The 20,736-nt window shown below is 40.3% G+C and overlaps 1 protein-coding gene across 1 annotated transcript in view; it reads left to right on the forward strand.

Annotated features, from left to right (window-relative positions):
- The window catches only part of phf21b (PHD finger protein 21B), a 157,230-nt gene extending 137,738 nt beyond the window's left edge, over window positions 1–19,492 (forward strand). Inside the window, exons 8-18 of the mRNA XM_041781051.1 lie at window positions 13,280–13,372; window positions 14,016–14,381; window positions 14,642–14,773; window positions 15,057–15,108; window positions 15,351–15,427; window positions 16,095–16,149; window positions 17,631–17,653; window positions 18,269–18,427; window positions 18,639–18,705; window positions 18,806–18,909; window positions 19,159–19,492. Coding sequence (XP_041636985.1) covers window positions 13,280–13,372; window positions 14,016–14,381; window positions 14,642–14,773; window positions 15,057–15,108; window positions 15,351–15,427; window positions 16,095–16,149; window positions 17,631–17,653; window positions 18,269–18,427; window positions 18,639–18,705; window positions 18,806–18,909; window positions 19,159–19,434 — 1,404 coding nt within the window. The 3' untranslated portion in view covers window positions 19,435–19,492. The remainder of the gene's footprint in view (window positions 1–13,279; window positions 13,373–14,015; window positions 14,382–14,641; window positions 14,774–15,056; window positions 15,109–15,350; window positions 15,428–16,094; window positions 16,150–17,630; window positions 17,654–18,268; window positions 18,428–18,638; window positions 18,706–18,805; window positions 18,910–19,158) is intronic.
- The last annotated feature ends 1,244 nt before the right edge of the window (window positions 19,493–20,736 follow it).

Consider the following 20,736-nt stretch of genomic DNA (forward strand, 5'->3'; position numbering starts at 1 on the left):
GCTGGGCACAGTGAGTGTTTGTTGTGTTATCGGACCCTCAGTTGTGTTTAGCGCCTGTTAGCTTGCAGCAGAGGAACAAAGAGAAGCTGTGAGTGTGTCTCAAAGTGTGCAGCTTTAACGCTGATCCGGCCTCTCTTTCATTCCTCTCTATCCCTCCTCCTCCTCCTCCCTCCAAAGAATCACCATCCTCTTTAAACAGCAGCCAAGGTCATCTCCTCCACCCGCCTCTGAGTCTCCACAGAGCCGGAGGAAGGTGGACGACCCCCTTCAAGGGTCCGCTCCTCCTCTCAGAGCCTGAATGACAAACGGAGAGGACGGATACGCTCCGTACTGAACACAGAGTGGTGAAGTACAATGAGGACTATTTTATCTGGAAGAGTGAAGAGTACACAGCGTACACACGAGTGTTTGGACTGTTCTCATGTGAGACTGGAGCTACAAAAAGAAATGAGGAGGAAGATCCAGCTCTAGTTTGAGTCATTTTCACTATATTTAAAAAAGAGAACATATTATTAAACCTCAGCACATTTCTTTCTTACATATATAAATCAGCACAAACAGGAAGTTTGCTTTGTTAGATTTCTTCATCCTGCAGCAGTCAAACAGACTGTAATATTTCTTTTCAGTGTCTGACAACATTACAGATAGGATCCATTAGAGACAGAGCTTCTTTGTTTAAGAAGAGGATTTTTAACCACAAAGAGCTGCTACGTCACTCCTGAAAGATGCTAAAATAGATTCTTAAAACAGTAGTTTAACAGTAGTTCTTGTATAGGGTGTAACACTAAATCAGCTGAATTGTTATTGTAGCCTTCAAAAGTAAGTGCAGTGACCACATGGAGTACTTGTTTGGCACTCTGTAATTTGGAAAGTCGATCTGTTTTTCCTGTTATCTAGGGCTAGATCGCAGTAGTAACAGGCTAAGTAAATCAGCCCAGACATCCTTCTCCTCAGCAACATTTTTCAGCTCTTCTTGGGGGGTTCCAAGGCCAGATGAGGCATGTAACCCCTCCAGCAAGTCCTGGGTCTACCAAGGGGTCTCAGCCCAGTTGGATGCACCTGGAAGACCTACACAGGGAAGCAACCAGGAGGCATCCCGATCAAATACCTTAACTGGCTCCTTTCGAAATCCTCACCCTATCTCTAAGGTGGATCCCAGACACCCTCCTGAGGAATCTCATTTCAGATGTTTGAACTTGTGATCTCAGTCTTTCATATATTACCCAGAGATCGTGATGAGGGTTGGGACAAAGGTCGACAGTCCAGTACAGCGTTTGTAATACTGCTGGTGCTGCACCAATCTGCCTGTCGATCTCACGGTCCATTCTACCCTTACCCATGAATAAGACCCTGAGATACTTGAACTCCTTCACTTGGGGGAGAGACATCCTTCCCATCTGGAGGGAGCAATCCACTGTTTTCTGGCAGAGGACCACGGTCTCAGACTTGGAGGTTCTGACCCCCATCCTGACTGCTCTAACCTTGCAAAGAAGATAGATTCGCCCGTTTCTCACTGGAGAATCCATCTTGCAAAGCTCCAACCTGAACTGTTTGGGCCCGGTTAGAAGTGACAGGACCAATCAGCGTTGAGGGACAGTACTTTTGGATGCGGTGGAGCCGTGACATAAGCAAGCAGCAACAAGAGGCCAGTGCAATTATGGTGGAAGAGAGCGTGGATGCTGCTAAAGCACCAGTTTTATCAGAACTTGACGACATTTCTTTGTTTAAAGAAGAACAAAGAACAGCAAAAACGACAAATGTCTACAGTCACCATGGTTCGCGTTATGCAGTTCTAGGGGCGCACCTCAGTAGTGGCTCAAACGTCACGTTTTGTTGCTGTGATTGGCTCGTGAAGATGTGACAGACAGAACGTTCATCCAATCAAAGGCTCTGCCCTTTCCCAAACGCTGGCTATGGGAGGTTTTCCAGATGGCGTGTCAGGTTAGACTGCTCTGCCCTCAGCTACAAACTGCCACATCCTGGAAGTCCCCGGCTTAAGAAGCCAACAAAACCACATCATCTGTGGAAAAGCAGAGATGGAATTCTGGCACCACCAGACCAAAAATCCTCCTCCCCCTTGTTGTGCCTTGAGATACCGTCCATGAAAGTCACAAACAGAATCAGAGGTCGGAATCTGTATTGTTCCTCCTGTATCCAAAGTTCGACAATCAGCTGGAGTCTCCTTTCCAGCACCCTAGAGTAGACTTTCCCAGGAGGCTGAGAAGTGTGGTTTGGATAGTTGTAATAGTTATTTAAAGAGATCCTAGACGTTGTTTCGGTTCTGAAGATCTTAGCAAGCTTTAGCAACTTGTTCAAGTGGTCCTTGAGGATGCTTTTGAGGTCATTTTGATATTTTCACTAGGCCTCAGAGATGTTTGACCACATGAAAATGCTCTAGTTGTCTCGCATCGTGGTTAAAAGGTTCTTAAGGCATCTTGGAAGATATTCAAATAGTCCTGGACATCATATTAGATAATCAAATTGGGAGCCTGAATCCTTAATAGAAATCTACCGATGAAAGGGAGTATCTTAAAAGTTCTTGTTGTTATTCCTGGAGTCATGGAAGAGCTGCTTAGAAAGTCCTTGAAATCTTTGATGAGGTTTAAAAGTCCTTGAGCTGAGAGTTTCCCCAGTCATGAAAATGCTTCTTATAATCTTGTAAAAGCTTTCATTTTGTGCCAATTTCCATCAATCACAGAAAAGCTTTATGACTTTCTGACAGAGCTTCCTCCCCGTCCTCCAGGATCCCTTGACAAATTTTCAATAGTCCTGGAGAATGTTCTAGTGGCCCTTTAGGAGAACCCATGAGTGATGTCAGGAAGTCTTGAAGGAGGTTTCAGGGGTCCTGGAGAACGTTCCAGGTGTTGATTAGAAGGTCTGGAGGTGCTTGAGGAAGACTGTGAGTCCTGATGAATGAATGATTCGGGTGTTGCCATGGTAACAGTGTAGTGTTCCTGCTGGTCTTAGGTCAGAGGAGCTGGAATCAGAGGATGGTTTATTGATTCAGTATTTTCTCTTTGGTGTCATAAATGTGATGTTTGGATGTTTTTCACATTCAGATCATTTCAATCTTTGTCGTTTTTGACATTTAAACACTGATGCTGTTGATTTCTCAGATTTTCCTTTGAAAGGGAGAAAACAGATGGAAAAATGGCCACTTATGGATTATAAAAGATGGTAGATTATTCAAACATTTTAATAAAAGCTTAAAGTTCATGCTGAAATGTTTTAAAAAAGAATTATTTTTGAGAATAGCTGAAATTGAACACAGTGACTTTATCAGAAATTACATAAATTTGATTATTACAGCTGCTCTTATTCACAGTGTAAGAGTCGGACAAATAAGGAGAAGAGCTGTCTGTGTTAATGTTTAAATAGTGATGCAAACATCATGCAGTTTTTTATATAGTTTATTTGTAGATGAATTCATGCAGCAGTGGAGAACTCCCCTTGGGGGGCAAGTAGTGATTTCTGCATAAAGACACAAAAGACTGAGTTTTGGGCTGTTTACGACCATGCCAAGTGTTTTAAGTGCAAAAATAAAAACATTCTTAATTCTTAAGCTACCGTTGTCTCCTTAAAGTAGTTAAAAATTCAGATGGAAAAGTTTTAGAAACTCACTGAGAAACGGCAGTGGGTAGGAATAAAAAAAGCCTCCATCTAAAGCTTGGAGCGGTGTCACAAAACTCTCCAGTACGTCTGATTTGGTTTGGTTCAGTACTGTTCTGTCACGGTGTAACACATCAAACTCTGATCGAACCTGTTTCCTCAGCTTTCCATACGAGAAATCTGTCTCTTTTTAGAGATCCAGGTCATTTGGCTGCGCTCAGTAGAGGCTGCTGTTTGCTCCTAAACAGCTCTTCATTTGATAACAGTTTGGCTTTTTAAATGCAGACAGAATAATGACAACGGATGGAGGAAAGGAAACTGGTGCTCAAACAGAAGGTAGCCATTGTGGCTAATGTAAAAGAGCCATTTTGTTGCACAGACTCGTTCATGACAATACATCATGACTCCGCTCACAAGGTTTATTCGGTCTATAGTAAACCTCCATTTCAATGAAAAGCATGTTTTGTGACAAAATGAGGATTTTTTAAATGTTAAAGAGGCTCGGCTAGCCTCTTAGCTCAGTTCTAGACTCCACAATAGTCTCCCTTTATCTGTCTAGACCAGTGTTTTTCAAACTTTTTTCTAGCCAAAATCTCAAGGCACACCATCTCCATACTCATACAGAATCTCCTCTTTAACATTTCTTTATTTGTATTTTTTTTGATGCATACTTGTAATAATGCATGGTGGTTCAAATTCACAACGTTCCTTCATCATTTGGGGACAACTGAAGTACACAAATGCACTCAAATATGTATATTTTTGCAGCATACATTTCAGCTGTACCTGCCGTATTTACAGTTAATTCACTGATTAAAGCAATCTGCTCTAGCAAATCCAAAACTTTTTTGCACCTGTTACTTGGCATTTTTTTATTTTCATCAGTTAGAAAATGCCTGAAATACCACATAAAAAAATCTAAGCTTTCAAAGAGGCCCTCTAAGAGGTTGTCCAATATTTTTATACTTTGTGAAAATGCCCATTTTTAACACAGTATTTATCATAATAATGGTTACCTGAATCAATGATAAGGTCAAAAAATACCCGTGCAAACAGATGTGAAAGTATCTTAAGTGCTTGTACAGTCAAAGTAATCATGCATGGTTGCACAAATTCTGAAGGTGCACCAGTGTGCCTTACCACACAATTAGAGAACCACTGGTCCACACACATCCTACTCAGTTTATACAGAAATTTACCGATATCTGTAGTGTACAGCTCCATTTGGAGCACTAACTTTCCTCCTTTCCCACTCACTCCTAATGCCTGTGTATAACTTCCTGCTCCCATCATGCTTTCAGGGTCACTTGATTGCAAACAACCAAATAAAACAGGAAGTAAAGTACAAAGTAAAAACATATCATACAGCAGATTGAGTGAACAACTAAAAAGTGAAAATGCCATCACATTAATCAGTGAATCATTTTGTACATGCACCCCTGCCTATTTCTTCATATGTATCAGTGTTAAACAGCTGACTCTAAACTCTAAGTCATGGTTTCAGACCACACTACAAAGAATTATTCACTTTGTCAATATGGATTTAAAATATGAGGTTTGAAATGCAAAATAATTACATTTTAAATGTGATTTCTAAATGGTCATTATCAAGATTAACTGTCTAAAAGTTATTTGACAAATGTGATAAATATTAAAAAAGCAAAGTTTGGAACAACAGAGGTACTGCACAGAGTACTATTTCACATATTCTTCGGTATAAATGACGTATATTTGCATATTGTCTGTTCTTCTCTGCACTTTCATTGTAATTAGAACATGATCATACTCTACAATAACAGAGAGCCCTACATGCTCTACATAATTAGTGTAGATTCTGTTTCTCCTGCATGTATTTGTCTCACACTTTCATTATTTTGGTCATTTCCCTCACATTTTATCGTCTAAATTAACAGCAGCAGGCTTAATCAAAAACTTCACTGTGTGTTCGTTATAAACTCTATTTGTATGAATCTTGGACACTTCTTATGAAATATGAAGCATAAATTGAGTAAAAACCGTTGGAGAATATGAACGGTGCTGTTGTTTACCAGCAGCTGTTTGTGAACGCAGCCTGCGTCTCCTCCCAGCACCGCTGTCTTTTTTCTCTTTGAGCTCTGAACATGAATGAAATTAAAAAAAAAATCTTCAGGGTGAGGATGGAGAGTCAGAGAGCTGACGTAGCCTCAGGCAGCGCCCTCTGCTGGCTGATTAGTGGAGTGAGTGTAGTCTCAGTGATGTAAAACAAAGCATGGAGATCTGAGTTGTCAGATATTTCACTCATCATACAGAATGAGAAGCTGCTCGTAGTCTCTTTTTAAGTTGGTTTTTTAAGTTAGAAAAGTGAAATGTTTATTATTCCAAGACACATCCAGGAATAATTAACAATGATGCAAAAACAAACTAAATCCATTATTAACCATGAAGATATTTATCCAGTTTGCCTTTCCAATATGTTTCAAAGGCTTATACATTTTTAGATTTCATGTTCATAAAAATAGGCAGTTTTTGCATTTTAAACGAGGACTGTAAGACATTGATCAGACCTGATGTTGCAGAATCTTTCCTTTCTATTAATATACTGCAAATAATATGAAAAATTGTGATATAAAACAATATGAAGGATCAAACTGGGTCAAATGCAGCTTTGCATTAAGGGAAAAGCCATCCAAACCTACATGGCCATATGTGAAAGGCATCGCCCCCCTTCTTAAATCATGAATTAACTGTAATTAACCACAATTTTTGGAAAGCTGAGTTCAGTTTGACTATCCACACCCAGGCCTGATCACTGCCAGACCTGTTGAATCAAAAAATCTCTTAAATAGAATCTGTCTGACAAAGTGAAATACGCAAAAGATCTCAGAAAGCACATTTCTAAGGGACTCTGGTGATCCACTGTGAGAGCCATTATCCACAAATAGATAAACCTGGAATAGTACTGAACTTTCCCAGGAGTGACCGGCCTAACAAAATGACTCCAAGAGGATGTGGAGACTCATCCAGGAGGTCACAAAAGAACCCAGAACAACATCTAAATACCTGCAGGCCTCACTTGACTCAGTTAAGGTCAGAGTTCAAGACTTAACCGTAAGAAAGACTCTGGGAAAAAAATGGCATCATGGGAGAGTTCCAAGGCCAAAACCACTGCTGACAGACAAGAACACAACGCCCTGTCTTACATTTGACTAAAAACATCTTTTGGAAGGTGTGTGTCCCATTCATCTGGAGTAAAACTAACACAGCATTCCATCAAAAGAAAATCAAACCAACAGTCACACATGGTGGTAGTGTGGTGGTCTGGGGCTGCTTTGCTGCTTCAGGACCTGGACCACTTGCCTTATTTAAAGGAACCGTGAATTCTGCTCTCTTCTATAAAAATCATCAACCATCAGTTCATGACCTCAAGCTTAAGCACAGCTAGGTTATGCAGCAGGACAATGATCAGAAACACAACAGCAAGTCTACCTCTGGGTGGACTAAAAAAACTAAATGAAGGTTCTGGAGTGGTCTGACTGAGATGCTGTGGCTCCACCTTAAACTGGCCTTTCATGCTGGAGAACCCTCCAATATGGCTGAATTAAAACAATTCTGTAAAGACGAGTGGAACAAAATTCCTCATGTAAAAGACTCACTGTCAGATATCACAAACGCTTTTTTGCAGTTGTTGCCTCCAAGGATGGAACAACCAGGTGTTAGGTTTAGGGGGCAGGGATTTTCCACATAGGGCCAGGTGGGTTTGGATGGCATTTTTCTGCCAGCTCATGCACAGAATACGTTTTTCTTGTACTATCCCATCAGAATCATACCGAAAATGTAAAGCAACCATTTCTTAATTTTAAGGCAACTTTTGTCTCTCATTTTGTGAGAGAAATTTTAAAATAGTTTGACCTGGTGGACAAACTGATCCACTACAGGTAGCTTTCGTTGTTTATGTTGCTAAACTTTGATTGACTCGCCGTGTCGTTGAACTTTTGTCCTCAAACGTCGTCTCACATCTTCTCCCTGCCGCTGAGTTCACACGTTTCTGGAGATGTTTGTGATTTCAGAGAGAAAAAGATGAAACCTGTCGTCTCTGCTCTGTTTGTTTTGTCCTCGCCTGTGTGCACATCGCCTTCTTCCTCCTCCTCCTCCTCGTCTTCCTCCTCCTGCTGCTTCGCTGACAGACGACTGATGGCAGACTCAGAGCCTCGGCCCACCTTCAGCTGACGAGTTGATTTCCACTTTTCTCTAAATCCTCCGTCTCTTCCCTCGCTCTGCCGCCACTTTCTCCGTCTGCGTCCTCTCATCCTCGCACAGATTCAGCCGCCGTCTTTAGTGCAAAAACACTTTCCTCCTGTAAACACAACTTTAGAGAGAAGAGCTCTCAGAGGTTTGTTTGGATGTTTGAACAGTTGACTTTACAGTGGATGGATGGAGCCTTTTAGTGCTGTTTTTCTTGCTCTTAACTGTTTTGGAGGTTATTTTTAGTCCTCTTCTGGTCTGATCTTGTCTTGTTTTTGTGTTTTCACTTTGTGAAAACTCAGCCTTATAGCAGTGGGTTGTAACATGAATAAATCCTCCTTAAATTGCTGAATTGTGTCTACATTTACACCTCAAAAGCTCCATGATTGGATGCACAAACTTGTTTCCTTTCCACGTTAGCAGTAGGGATGTGAGGATCCACAGAGCGCACATCAGAGACCTGATTCCGACCGCCATCCAGGAAATGTTAGTTTATGAAAATACATGACATTCTGAGGGATAAAGCCACGGACAAGAGAGGAGTAGACAGCTTGACTCAGTGAGGATACACTGTGACAGCAGAGGGCGAGTCATGACATTAAAGTGGTACACAGACTCTGTGGCAGATTCTATTTATTGATGGTTGTTTTTCAAAGTTAGGAAAAGTACACATAAACTACTCTTAGTATCGTTATCGTAGTAGGAAATATAGGTTATTCATTTAAAACTGGAACTGATGAGAGCAGTCCTGCTCTCCAGAGTGTCCAGGCTTACATTCTGGCTGAGAACACGCCCTATAGACATTAAATTAGAAAACACTACACTCCTACTGCTGCGAGTCTCTCCACTCCACAAGACAGTATCATCACTGATATACTAGTCTATAAAATAATCCATAAAGCTGCTCCTCCACCACTGAAGAGCTTTGTTTTGAGACTCTAGTATCCCTGAGCGTCGCTCCACCTCTTTTTCTTTAAAGCTATCAAAGTGTGGAAGAATCGTCCAAGGAATCGTCCAAAGAAACTAAGAACTATTTTTAAATGATTTCATATTGTACATTTTACCATTTTTTTAATGAAAATATCTGCATTATTGGTGAAATGTAAAGCATCATTTGGTGAGATTTATGCTGAAATCAAAGTAATATTTAAAAAAATCAGTAAAAAGGAAGTCTGCACACCGACATGCTAACAGATAAGCCTCTGACAAACCAAAGCCTGGGCCCTCCCATTCTTTGGGGTCAAATGTTTAAAGTTTTTATTTGTGCGACTTTTTTAACAATTTTTCCCACCCGCTTTTGCCACTTGTAATCACTTTTTCCCACCAATTTTTTGCCAAGTTTAACCCATTTCTGGCCATTTCTTAAAAATTGAGCTGTTTTTGTCACTTCTAAAACATTTCCACCAATTTTCTGCCTTTTTCTGCTGCTTCAAAACAAATTCTGTTGACTCATTATTGCCACATTAACTCTTAGTCACTCCTTTTTACACCCATTTTAACCACATTCACTAATTGTTATGCCCTTTTTTTGCCAGTTAAAACTATTTTTGCCACTTTCAGCCTTTTCTAAGCCTCAGTTAACCCATTTTTGCCAGTATAGACCATTTTTTTCTAAGTTTTAAATCCCATTTCACCACCTTTTCCAGCCATTTTTTCCCTTAAAACTAACTTCTGCCACTTTTCTACCAAATTCTGCCACTTTCAAGCCCATATTGCCACTGTAAACCACTTTTTCTGCTTGTTTTTGCCACTTTAACCCATTTTTACCACTTGTATCTAAATTTCCTGACTTTTAACCCATTTTTATTGTGCTTAAGAAAGGTGAACTACATTTTTAAGATGGCTATAAACTATGACACAAATAAATAAATAAACATAGATTTTGTTGGTTTGAAAAGGGTTGTTATTATTATTCAGCGGGGAAAAGTAAAGATCTCTTATCCCCCTCATGGATGGCCTTGTCTATAAGGCTTATTTTAGGAAAAGTATCAGTTTGAACTGATTTGAATCAGTATCAGCAGATAGCTGAAGCTGCTAATGTTCCCTTTAACCTGCTTAGTTTGTCTTTAATTGAAGGAACTTTATCCAGGTAGACTGTGAAGAATCAGGCCTTTAGCTTTAGCGTTAGCTTAGCACACAGACTGGAAACAGAGAGAAACTGTTCACCTGCAATCATCAAAAGAAGGAAAAAAGCACCTTAAAGCATCTTCTTCTAGGAGTCAGACAGAAAAAGTGTTCAGCTTCAAGAAATCGCATCTGAAATGACAAAAATCCCCCTCCTCCGGTTTTTCTCAGCAGGTTTAGAGACCTGGGGGAGGACAGAGAGGGTGAGTGTTTACAGCAGAGCTGTCATCAGTCTCAGAGATGCTTTTGACTTTTTATTTGAGTAAAAGACCCAAAAAACTCAAATATAAGAAGAGAAATAAGTGGTTAAGGTTGTACTAGAGGAGAAGGAGAAGAGGAGGAGGAGCCCCCCCTCAAAGAGAAGGTGCTTAGGTTTGGAGAAAAAGAGGAAGCAATTACGAAAATGAAAGCCCTCGCACTGCAAGAATTTTCATCTCTGCAGTTGCCATGGGAACAGGCCCAGGCCGTCCTCCTCCCCCCTCCTCCTCGCAGAGCGGCTCTGCAGCACAATACGACAGAACGAAGGGATTTTCACAGAAGAAGAAAAGGAGGGGAGGAGGAGAGCTGAGATCAGGAGGGGGGAGGAGGAGAAAACTTTCCCTTTTTTTCTGAGCGGCTCAAAGGAAACATGGAGCAGGAAAAAAATGGGTCGTTTAAAGTCTGCAGGTTTAAATCAATGATAGAAAACAGCTGATCCATCAGACGCGCTCCTATTAGAGTTATCCTCTACTTAAGTACAGTTTCATCATATAAACCTTATTTCAGGCTGATTCCTCTAAGGTCTCTGATTTTATAACAAACACAGAGATTAAATCATCTCTCAGCTGCGTCTGTTCTCCTCTAGAATAAAAATATAAAAGTGGACCGAGCAGACGGGCGGTAAACTCCAGCAGAGACAGAGCAAACATCTGGAGGTGTCAGAGAAAAAAGCAGCAGCTTTTGATTTGTTGACGGCTTCTGGTGGAGAAAAATGAAGAGAGAAAATCAACGGTTTAAAGAGGACTGACTCCTTTACTGATTTCTCTCTATTGCTTCAAACCTGGGGGGTCATGGCACCAGAATTAAACTTGTTTTGGGTGTTTGAGAGGTTTTTACTGTAATTTAAAGAAAATAAAACCATTTCTCTACATTTTTTTCTGTCTATTCATCTGTGTTCACTAAAGGTTTTTAGCTTTTTGAGTGTGTTAAAGGATCCTTAAAAATTTCAGGAATTAAAATACAAACTTATCTTAATTGCAACTATTTTCTCATGCATTATGTGTTAAAACTGTCTTTTCTGTAGGTAGCATGATCTGAAACCTTGAATTGGCTTATATAAAGCCAGCCTGCTCCTACCTGAGCCTGTGCATGTCCTCTATAGCACAGCTTAAACCCAACATTTTTGACTAAGTGTGCTATTATATTTTAAGTTTAAGCTACAGTTCTGGGTTGTTTTTATGGCAGAAATCTGATCAGATGAGATCAAAATGATCAAATATTCCTGCTGTGGTGTAATCATTTCTGATCATCAGAGCGGTGAGGATGAGCAGCAGACGCACACACGTCTCTGAGCACCAAGGTTATCATTAAACTAATAAACATAAACATCATTTTAGTCCTTTTAAACTAAATAAAACAAGAGCTTTACCAAAAAACTAACTAAAACTGCATTGTGTGATTAAGAAACTAGCAAAGATTCAATAAAATTAGGGATAAAATCTCCTCGGTTTTATTCTTTGATGGTTGCAGACTCACTTAACATGAATACAAAAGCCTGGGGAGTGTGAAACGGCCAAGTGAAAAGTGAAGAGTAGCAGATTTAATGTGCTTTTAAAAGTGTATACTTTTTTAGGCCTTTTTGGGTCTCACCCCTGACAAGTAGGGCTGGGCAGTTAATCGCAAATGAGATTAAATCACAATATGGCATGTTGCAAATTTACAAATCGCAGATGTTGCAATATTGCTTTCGCTTAAATTATGTCAAAATACCAGTTTGATACATCCATTTTTTGCAGCAGCAGAGATTTTATGCACACGTAAACATTCAAGTGTCTTTTTTTATTAAACGTTTTACAAAAACTGTCCATTTCATGTTTTATGTGCATTTTACTTAATAAAAACAATAATCCTCATTCAATAAAGCAGTTGAGCAACAATATTTGCCCTGGTTCCTTCTATCTAATATTGATGAAGCTCACACTAGTCATACCCCTAGCCGCTATTGGTTGATAGCCAGGTGCCTGCTGCTGGCAAAGCTTTGCCTCCCCCCCCCAGCCTCCTCCTTTATAGCTTAAAGCTTGCAGCACTCAGATTCATGCTAGTATGGTTTAATTGCTTCTGAATAATTTCATTGTTTTCAATGCAAATTGTCATAAATGAATCTATCCATATGGGTTTTTCTGAACATGCACTCCCTGGACAGTCAAAGCATGCTGCTTGACCAAATGTAGGTCGTAATATAGAATGATTTATTGCTTGAATTTGTTGAAAAAATATACAAGATGTGGTACCTAATAATAATAATCGCATATCAAATTGCAATAACAATTAATTATTTTTGCAAATCATTCAGCCCTACTGACTTGATCTGAATAACACTAGAAATAATAAAATAGAAACTAAAACAAAGCATTTTTCAAAATAAAAGCTTATTCAAACAGGAGTAAAAACTACACTGAAATTGAAAACAGAAAATAAAAAAAGAATCCAAAACTATTCTAACCCTGCTGAGACAACAGTCTGCAGTGTTGTTCACACACTTCATCGGTAAACTGAGTTGTATTTGAACAGATAATCAACTGAAACATCTGCTTTTTTCCTCATCAGCTGTGCCTAACTGTGCAGCATGCGCCCTCTTCCATGCCTGTTCCTCACTGCACAATTTCACTGTGTGCTCATGGAGTGAAGCAGGCTGGCAGCGCCACTTTTTAACAGCTTTTCTCCCCCATTATGCCAGAAACACACATTTAAGAAAACAAAAATATCATGTTTAGTAAATAACCCATGTGGAGGGTAGTTGTTATTGACAAGACTTCTAAATTCAAGAAACAGGGCCAGAGTTTGGCAATTGTTCTGAAGTTAACACATGAAAAACAGCACAAAAAATACTGTAAAGTTATTCTGCCCCTGTCAGAATCCATCCAGCTTGAGCAGCAGTTGTGGCCTGACTCGGCTCTGTACCTCAGGCTACGCTGGGCTGCTCTTGGACTCAGGCAGTAAATCTAACCTTTGAATTCATCAGACATTACAGCATTTTGAGGTGCTTCCAGAACAATCTGATATATGTACAGTCTGATTCTGAAGCTGTGGTTTCTGGTTCTAACTGCTGCGTTCCTGTGTGTTTCAGATGTTGGGAACTCTCACTGCTGTGCCCATCAAGGTGCCTCAAGTCAGCTCCCTGCACCGGCTGGCAGGACAAGCAGCCACTCTGCTACCTCAGGTAAAATCACTCCTCCAGAATAAAACCTTCATTTATATTCTTTACATTTCTGTTCCTCTTAGAAGGAACATTGATTCTGGTCGTGGTGACTCATAAATGAGCTTTAATTCCCTCATGATAAACTTCAAATAGAAGTGGAGTGGCTGAAACTCCTCAAATGGATAATTTCTGAGTGCAGTGCTTGGGTGACTCCAGCAGGTGGCAGCATAAACCACAGTGGCTGTTTCTCAGTGAATTAAAAAGTAGAAATGATCCAATTAGAGTCAGTGATGCTCTGAAGATGAAGACAGATGTTTCTGTAATGACCTGACCCTCTGTCACTATCTGCTCTCTGATTGGACTGCAGGGAAAAAGCAGAGTTCTTTCCATCCAGTGACTTTTATTAGTAATTTCTTACCTTACAGTCTTACCTTGTAGAATAAGCCACCCTTTGAGCTCTCAAGCATGTTTTATGTAGCTAATGGAGGCCTGAGTCACAAAATCTGCCCAGGTTTTATTGCTGCACCCTCATTTGACGCCTTTAAATCTCATCTGGAGAGAAATAATTATTCCAGCTGTTTCATATTTAACAGGCAGCATGATTGAAATGTTTAACGTCACCAGGACTTAAGACAGAGTTTACATCTTCCTGTTTGTCCTTCAGGTCAGGCCAAAGACCCAGATCCCCGACAGCCTCCCCCACAGTCCCTGTCAGGAGCTTCAGCCGCTCAGTCTGCAGAGAGCCACAGCCGTGGTCAGTCCCAAGAGCGGGGCCCCCACCCTGCCCACCGCCAACAGCACCTTCAGCCCCGACCACCAGCCCAACGGACAGAGCGACATCTCGCCGCCCTCTGCCCCTCTACACGGCCCACCAGGGGGCACAGACTCGGCGGGTCCCGCCCAGCATGCTACCGCAGGGCCTGGCGTGGCGTACGCCATCATCGCCGCCTCCCCCGCCACTGGAAACGGGGTGTCTGCTGTGAGCGAGGCCGTCAAGGTGCAGCACCTGCTGTTCAGCGCTGACAACAAGGCTGGTGTCTCTAAAACTCTGACAATGGCACCAACTACCTCAGATCACATTTAAATACATGTTTTTATTTCTATTATTTAACTTATCAAAAACATTTAAATAGAGCTTGTTTAATTTGGAAAAAACACCCAGATAAATTTTAAATTTAAAGGTTTAAGCTTAAAAAGGTGGTTAAAAGTGTCATTATAAAATCTTAAAAAAAAAAAAACGTGAAACTGCTCCTTTTCTTGTCTAATCCTGACATATTTGTGCGCCCTCAGGTGATAATAATCCAGCCACAGGCCCCCAGCAGCACTGAGGGGTCTCCGGGGGGTCAGGCTGACCTCCCCTCACAGGAAGCTCCGTCCACCCCAAAATCCCCGAAGTCCCCGAAAAAAGACGAAGACCCCGAGGTGAGGCGACAGCCAATCAAAGATTTCATCCATCTAAATCTGATCATGCTCTCATGCCTGACAGAGAAATTGTTGTTAACTGGTAAAAGTGCTTTTTTAACTCCATCATCATCATCCTCCATGGTGGTGGCATTTACATACAGTGCATTTAAAGCAGCAGCTCTTTAGTCACCGTGATACAGAACCCGAGAAGAGACTGCAGATCTTCTCTTCAGTGAGAGTCCTTGAATCAGACACTTCACCTCCTCCTCCTCGTTACTTACATCTTCTACTTCTCTTGTAGAAAATCGCCTTCATGGTCGCCCTCGGCCTCGTCACCACAGAGCACCTGGAAGGTAAAACCACATTTATCTTCAAGCGTCACCATAAAAAATCAAGCTGCTGAATGTGTTTCAAGTAGTTCAGAGTTGAAGTTTTCAAATTTGATTAAAGCAACTTCCTGGTTCAATTGAGGCTTGTTCTCAAAGGGCCACTTCACCAATTTAACATAAAAAGATGAGACCTTTGTCACATTCAGACCCCTAAGAGGAGCTTTTCTTCATCAGAGGAGATTTAATAGATGTTTTTCTTTGAGCAGAAATCCAGACGAAGCGACAGGAGAGGAAAAGACGAAGCACAGCCAACCCAGCCTACAGCGGCCTCTTCGAACCAGAGGTACATCCTCATCACTGATCAGTTTAAGTGTTAAATCAAAGTCAGCTAATCAACATGAATCAGCAGTAAAATATGTATTTAAACTGGTGTTTTTATACTAAAATCATGTTGTCTAGATGTTTATGGCAGTCTATAAAGGCTACCAGAGTTTTGAATTTACTGTACAAGCAACACTGATGTCTGACAACAAAAATAAAAGCCATAGATTCAGCACTCTGTAATTTACATGCAATCCCTGCAAACTGTCAAAATAGCATAAAAACTTTGGGAACATTTCATTGTTGCCAGTGCTTTTTGCAAGTTTGACAGTGTGCAGGGGTTCAGCTGCCATTTTTAAAAGGTTATTTATTGGAGGCCTCTTGCCTTTAGTCAGATAGGACAGCTGAAGGAAATACGGGCGAGAGAATGGGGGAAAACGTGCACCAAACAGGGCAGAGACCGGGAACGAGCTTCTGCTCTACCCACGGAGCTAAACCGACCCCCTGCCTGCCATTTCTGAGAGTTTTATTCCTCTCCAAAGCTCCTGTCTGATCAAATACATGCAGCACTTTGTGATAAAGTGATCACTGATAGATCAGAGATTTCATCATATCGTGGGATTTAAATGTTTCTAAATGCAGCCTTTCTCTCCTTGTGTCTTATTTTTCCTTTTCTCGTGTCTCTGCAGCGTAAACGTCTGGCGTCACATTACCTGAACAGCTCGCTCTTCCTGTCAGCACGAGGTAAAAAGACGCTAGCTCCACATCAGCATAATCAAAACAATTAAACACAATTTTTTTTAACCTTTAAGAGATCCAAGGGACATTTTATGCCATTCAGTTTTTTATTTTTTATTTTTATATTTTATATTTTTTTTAATATTTTTATATTTATTTTTATTTATTTATTTATTTATTTATTTATTTATTTTTTATTTTAAGCCATTTTGGCTGTGTTGAATGAATATAGCTCAGATTTACCAGAGGATATTCAGAATTGTTGTCTCAGTGCCTTGAATTAGCCTGAAATGGCTATGCAAGCTACACAAAAACTGACACATTTGTTCCTAAGGACCAAAAATGTCCCATTGAAAACCATTAAAAAGGACATTTTTGATCCCACATTTATCTCAACATAAACTAATGCATTCATTTATATTAGGATTTTATTTTAGACTACTAGCTTTCAGTTTTTATTTTTTTATAACTGTCCACCAGATGGCACTTTTCCCATTCTAAGCATGCCACAAGGTTTCACATTTTACTGTTTTCTGCAAGGATGCCCTGCTACTGAAATGATAAATGTGTCACTAATTAGGTTGGATGATAGTGTTTGTTTTTATGATTTTTTTTCTATAAAAAAACAGTGGAGTTGTGTAAACATACTGGCCTGTAAAGGGAGTAAATACCAAATACAGAATTAATATTGGATATGTATATTTTAGGCTGAAGTAGTTTTAACAGATTGACTTGTTTAAAGTGGAAAATATTAATATATATTATTTTACAGCTGATATAGGAAGCAGGCACTTTTTGTCATTCGGACTTCAATCGTGAGGTTTTTTTTCTCAGAGTAATGTAAACATACTGGCCTTTAAAGGGTTAAAATCCCAAAAATATAATTTAGATTTGATATGTACATTTCAGGCTGAAGTTGTTTTAAAACACTGACTCATTTAAAGTGGAAAAAAAAAAATCATAGATTTTTTTTTTTTTTTTTGCAGTTCTTGTGAAGTGGACATTTTTGGTCCTTAGGGACAAATGCATGAGGATATTACAGGAACTCTTAAGGGTTAAATGTTCATTTAGCAGCCTTAAACTTGCACAATGCATGATCACACTAACACAAACCTGCACCCATAAAACTCTGAAGATATATTCATACATTTGCTGGGAGCTTTTTAAGTCTGAAAACTCAAGTTTTGGTCAAATTTTAGACACATTTTAACTATTGAGTAAAATGTTTATAAATGTTATGATTTTGTCTTAAGCCTCAGTAATCTGCTCTGTGTGCTCTAAAATTAACAGGGAACATCACTAAAGGAATATTTCAGCATTTAACAAAGTATTATCATTTTTTATAGTTAAATGAAAGCTGCAGATCCAAAAAGCACTCCCTGAAATGTTGAACTATTCCTTTAAGTGATGTAAAGTGTCTTAACCTCTCCCCTGTGTCTTTGTGTTTGCTGCCACTAACCTCTGCTCTGCTTCGTTCACACGCTCAGACTCTGAGGATTTCTGCTGGAAGGTGGGTACCTCCACTCATCATGGCACGCTTTGTGTTTTATATGTAGACCGCAACACCATGACAGCTACCTAAAGAGATCACAGAGGCATTTAAGATAAATAAATAGACTTTATTTTCACAAAAACTGGAGATTCCTGCAAAGTCTCTGGACATCATAATCAGATTTGACACTCTTAAAAAGTACACTAGACACCCGGGCTCAGATCTGAATATCCCTGACCCTAAAGTCTGGTTTCAGAAGCAGACTGCACTGACGTACATGCCTGAGTAATCATTTAAGCACGGCACAAAACAACCGTGCCTAGTGGGAAAATGTCCTAAATCTGCTTTAGTCCTAATGTGTCTAATTTAGATTTTCTTGTGCAACTGAAGGTCCCTTTTTATCCAAACGTAGCCCACATTTTGCAGGAATTTCCCAAAACTTGTTTAAAAAATGGTGTTTATCTCCATTGCTGTTTGAATTCTCTTTTACATTCCTGTCATGAAGTAATTTGTGTTTTTATAGACCAAAAACGATCTGTCATCACAGTGACAAAAAAGGAGATTAGTTCCTGTTTTAAAACGAGTTCTTTGTGGAGCGTATTTAACGGTTGTTGTGTTTGTTTTGTGTGACAGGAGGACTTGGAGCATGACAAGCACTGTGCCGTCTGTAAGGAGGACGGAGAGCTGCAGCCCTGCCACAACTGCCCCAGAGCCTTCCACCCAAACTGCCTCCACCCGCCGCTTAAAACCCCACCCAGAGGACCGTGGTACTGCCCCAAGTGTCAGAAAAAGGTACGAGCTGCAGAACTGCCTGGTTTAAAGTCAGACTGTGGAGTTAAATATGGCTGTTACATATTTATGCCTGCTCCGCCAGGTTTTAAATATCTTGTAAATCTAGGAGGAGCTAGCTTCTCACCAAAATGATGCAAAAAGTTTATCCCTATTTGAATTTTTTTATTCCTGTTCAACTCAGCCAACTATAACCTGCTGCTGTGCTTTTCAGGTGCTGAACAAAGAGAACATGTCATGGCCACATAACTTTGTTCAGTCCTATGTCACACACAAGACAGGTAAGAACCAGCAGGCTCCTGAATAAGACAGGTCTACTGTGTGGTTGAGACATACGCTGACGGCGTTTTCTTTTGTTTATGTGCTTTTTTATGTGAGCAGTGAGGCAGGAGGAGAAGCGACGGCTGCTGAGACGAAACAATGAGCTTAAGAACGAGTGTGCTCACCTGCAGGAGCAAGACAAGAAGCTCAACAACACGCTCAAAGTAAGAACATCAGTCTGGGACAGGAAGGGTTAATAGTTTTAAGAAGTTCCTGGTCTCTGTAAGCTAGGTTTTAATTTTTTAAAGATATATTTTGGGGCTTTTATGCCTTTATTTGGAGAGGACAGTGGATAGTTAGAAAAAGGGATTAGAGACTTGTGTACATGGGGGCGTGGCCTAACCGCAGCTTTACTACTAAATATCCACGTCCTGTTCTAAAGCGTGACTCCGGTGTTTCCTGTGTGTCTGCAGCAATGTATGGACCTGAGGGAGCGACTGTTGGGGCAGCAGAGAGACACTCAGGCGTCACTCGAACGCCTCAAAGCTCTCATCCGCCTGATCCAGCGCGACCAGCTCATCCAGGTCACCATGACGACCACCGCCACCATCGCCGCCTCCCTGCTGTCCCAGTCCTGGATCAAACAACCCACCAGCATTACCGCCGCCGTTGCCGCCGCCATCCCGGGCCCCTCGGCTACGCCCCTGCATCAGAGCCACGCCCACAGCCAGGATGATGCCAACAACTAGCCCCGCCCCCTCGGCTGTGCTGATTTCTTTTTATCTGATAATATCGTAACCATCTTTTTCTCTGAGAAGCTGAAAAAAGCGACAAAAACTGAGAAAGAAGAGCCTCTATCCTCCACGATTCAAGTATTTTTTAAAACCCAACACCTACAGTGCTTACGAGATTTCTTTTTTTAAGTTATTTTCTATTTATTATTCTTGGCCTTAATGTATTTATTACTAAAGTTAGACAACAGCGCCGCCGCAGGAACGCCACGGGAGTGCGGTCCAAAAGATATTTCCCTTTTTTAAACACAGGTATAATAATTGTTCTGCATATAGTGAGAGAGAACAGTAGAGTTAGTCGTAGTAGAAGAAAACAAAGCATTGTGGGAAGTGAAAGGACTGTACATTGATATATCTGAGTAGATGTTTGTTCTCATTCTCCTATGAACAATGTTTTTGCCATAAGAATTCAGGAAAATGTTTCATGGTGTTTGTACACGCATACGAGCCTTCAAACAAAAACAGAGAATAACTTTTTTTCAGTATTAATAGAGTTAAAGTCAAAGAAAAAAGTATTTAAGATTAAACTACAGAAATTAGCATTTCTAGTGGAGATTTTAGTATTTTCATGCTGATGATGCCTGTTGATAAATGTAAGTTTGGAGTATTCAAGGGGATCACTGTACATATGTTGTATTATTATTATTATCATCATCGCAAGTTTTTTTTCCTGTTATTTTAACTTTATTTAACTCTCACATCAGAGACAAACGCCAGTCCCTGAGAGGTTAACTCTTTGTTTTCTGTCTGACAGCAACACAAACACGAAGTCAGAGCTGAAGTAAGTTTTTAAAAAGATGCAAAAACAAAAAGACTTTAAACTGAAAACTTTAATATTCAAAGACTGTTCGGTAGAGACGTAACAATCCCCTCAGCTTATGAGACATATCACATTACTGGACTCAAAAATAGATTTTAGCACAATTCTTGTTAATGATTTTCCCATTTTCATCAGCCTTTTCTCACACTTGCAACCCTGAAAATTTCCCACCTTGTTTGTCTGCATTTTCCCCTCACAGCAGAACGTTTTCCTGCAGTCAAAGGAGAGTCCTATTCACTCCTGCACAAAACAATTTTGGATGAAACTCTGGAAAAGCTCCTCTGTAAGCTGCATGTGTGAATGCAAACAGCAGGTGGTTTTGACCCTGAAATTTTCATACTAGTGCCTCCAATTCCTAACAGGAAAACTTGTTTCTGTGAGGGCCAAGTGTTAAACAAGTCAGAAATTTACAGGATTGTTTACTGAGAAATGTTCCTGAA

This window comes from Cheilinus undulatus, linkage group 23 (assembly GCF_018320785.1).
Source record: "Cheilinus undulatus linkage group 23, ASM1832078v1, whole genome shotgun sequence".
Classification (NCBI taxonomy): domain Eukaryota; kingdom Metazoa; phylum Chordata; class Actinopteri; order Labriformes; family Labridae; genus Cheilinus; species Cheilinus undulatus.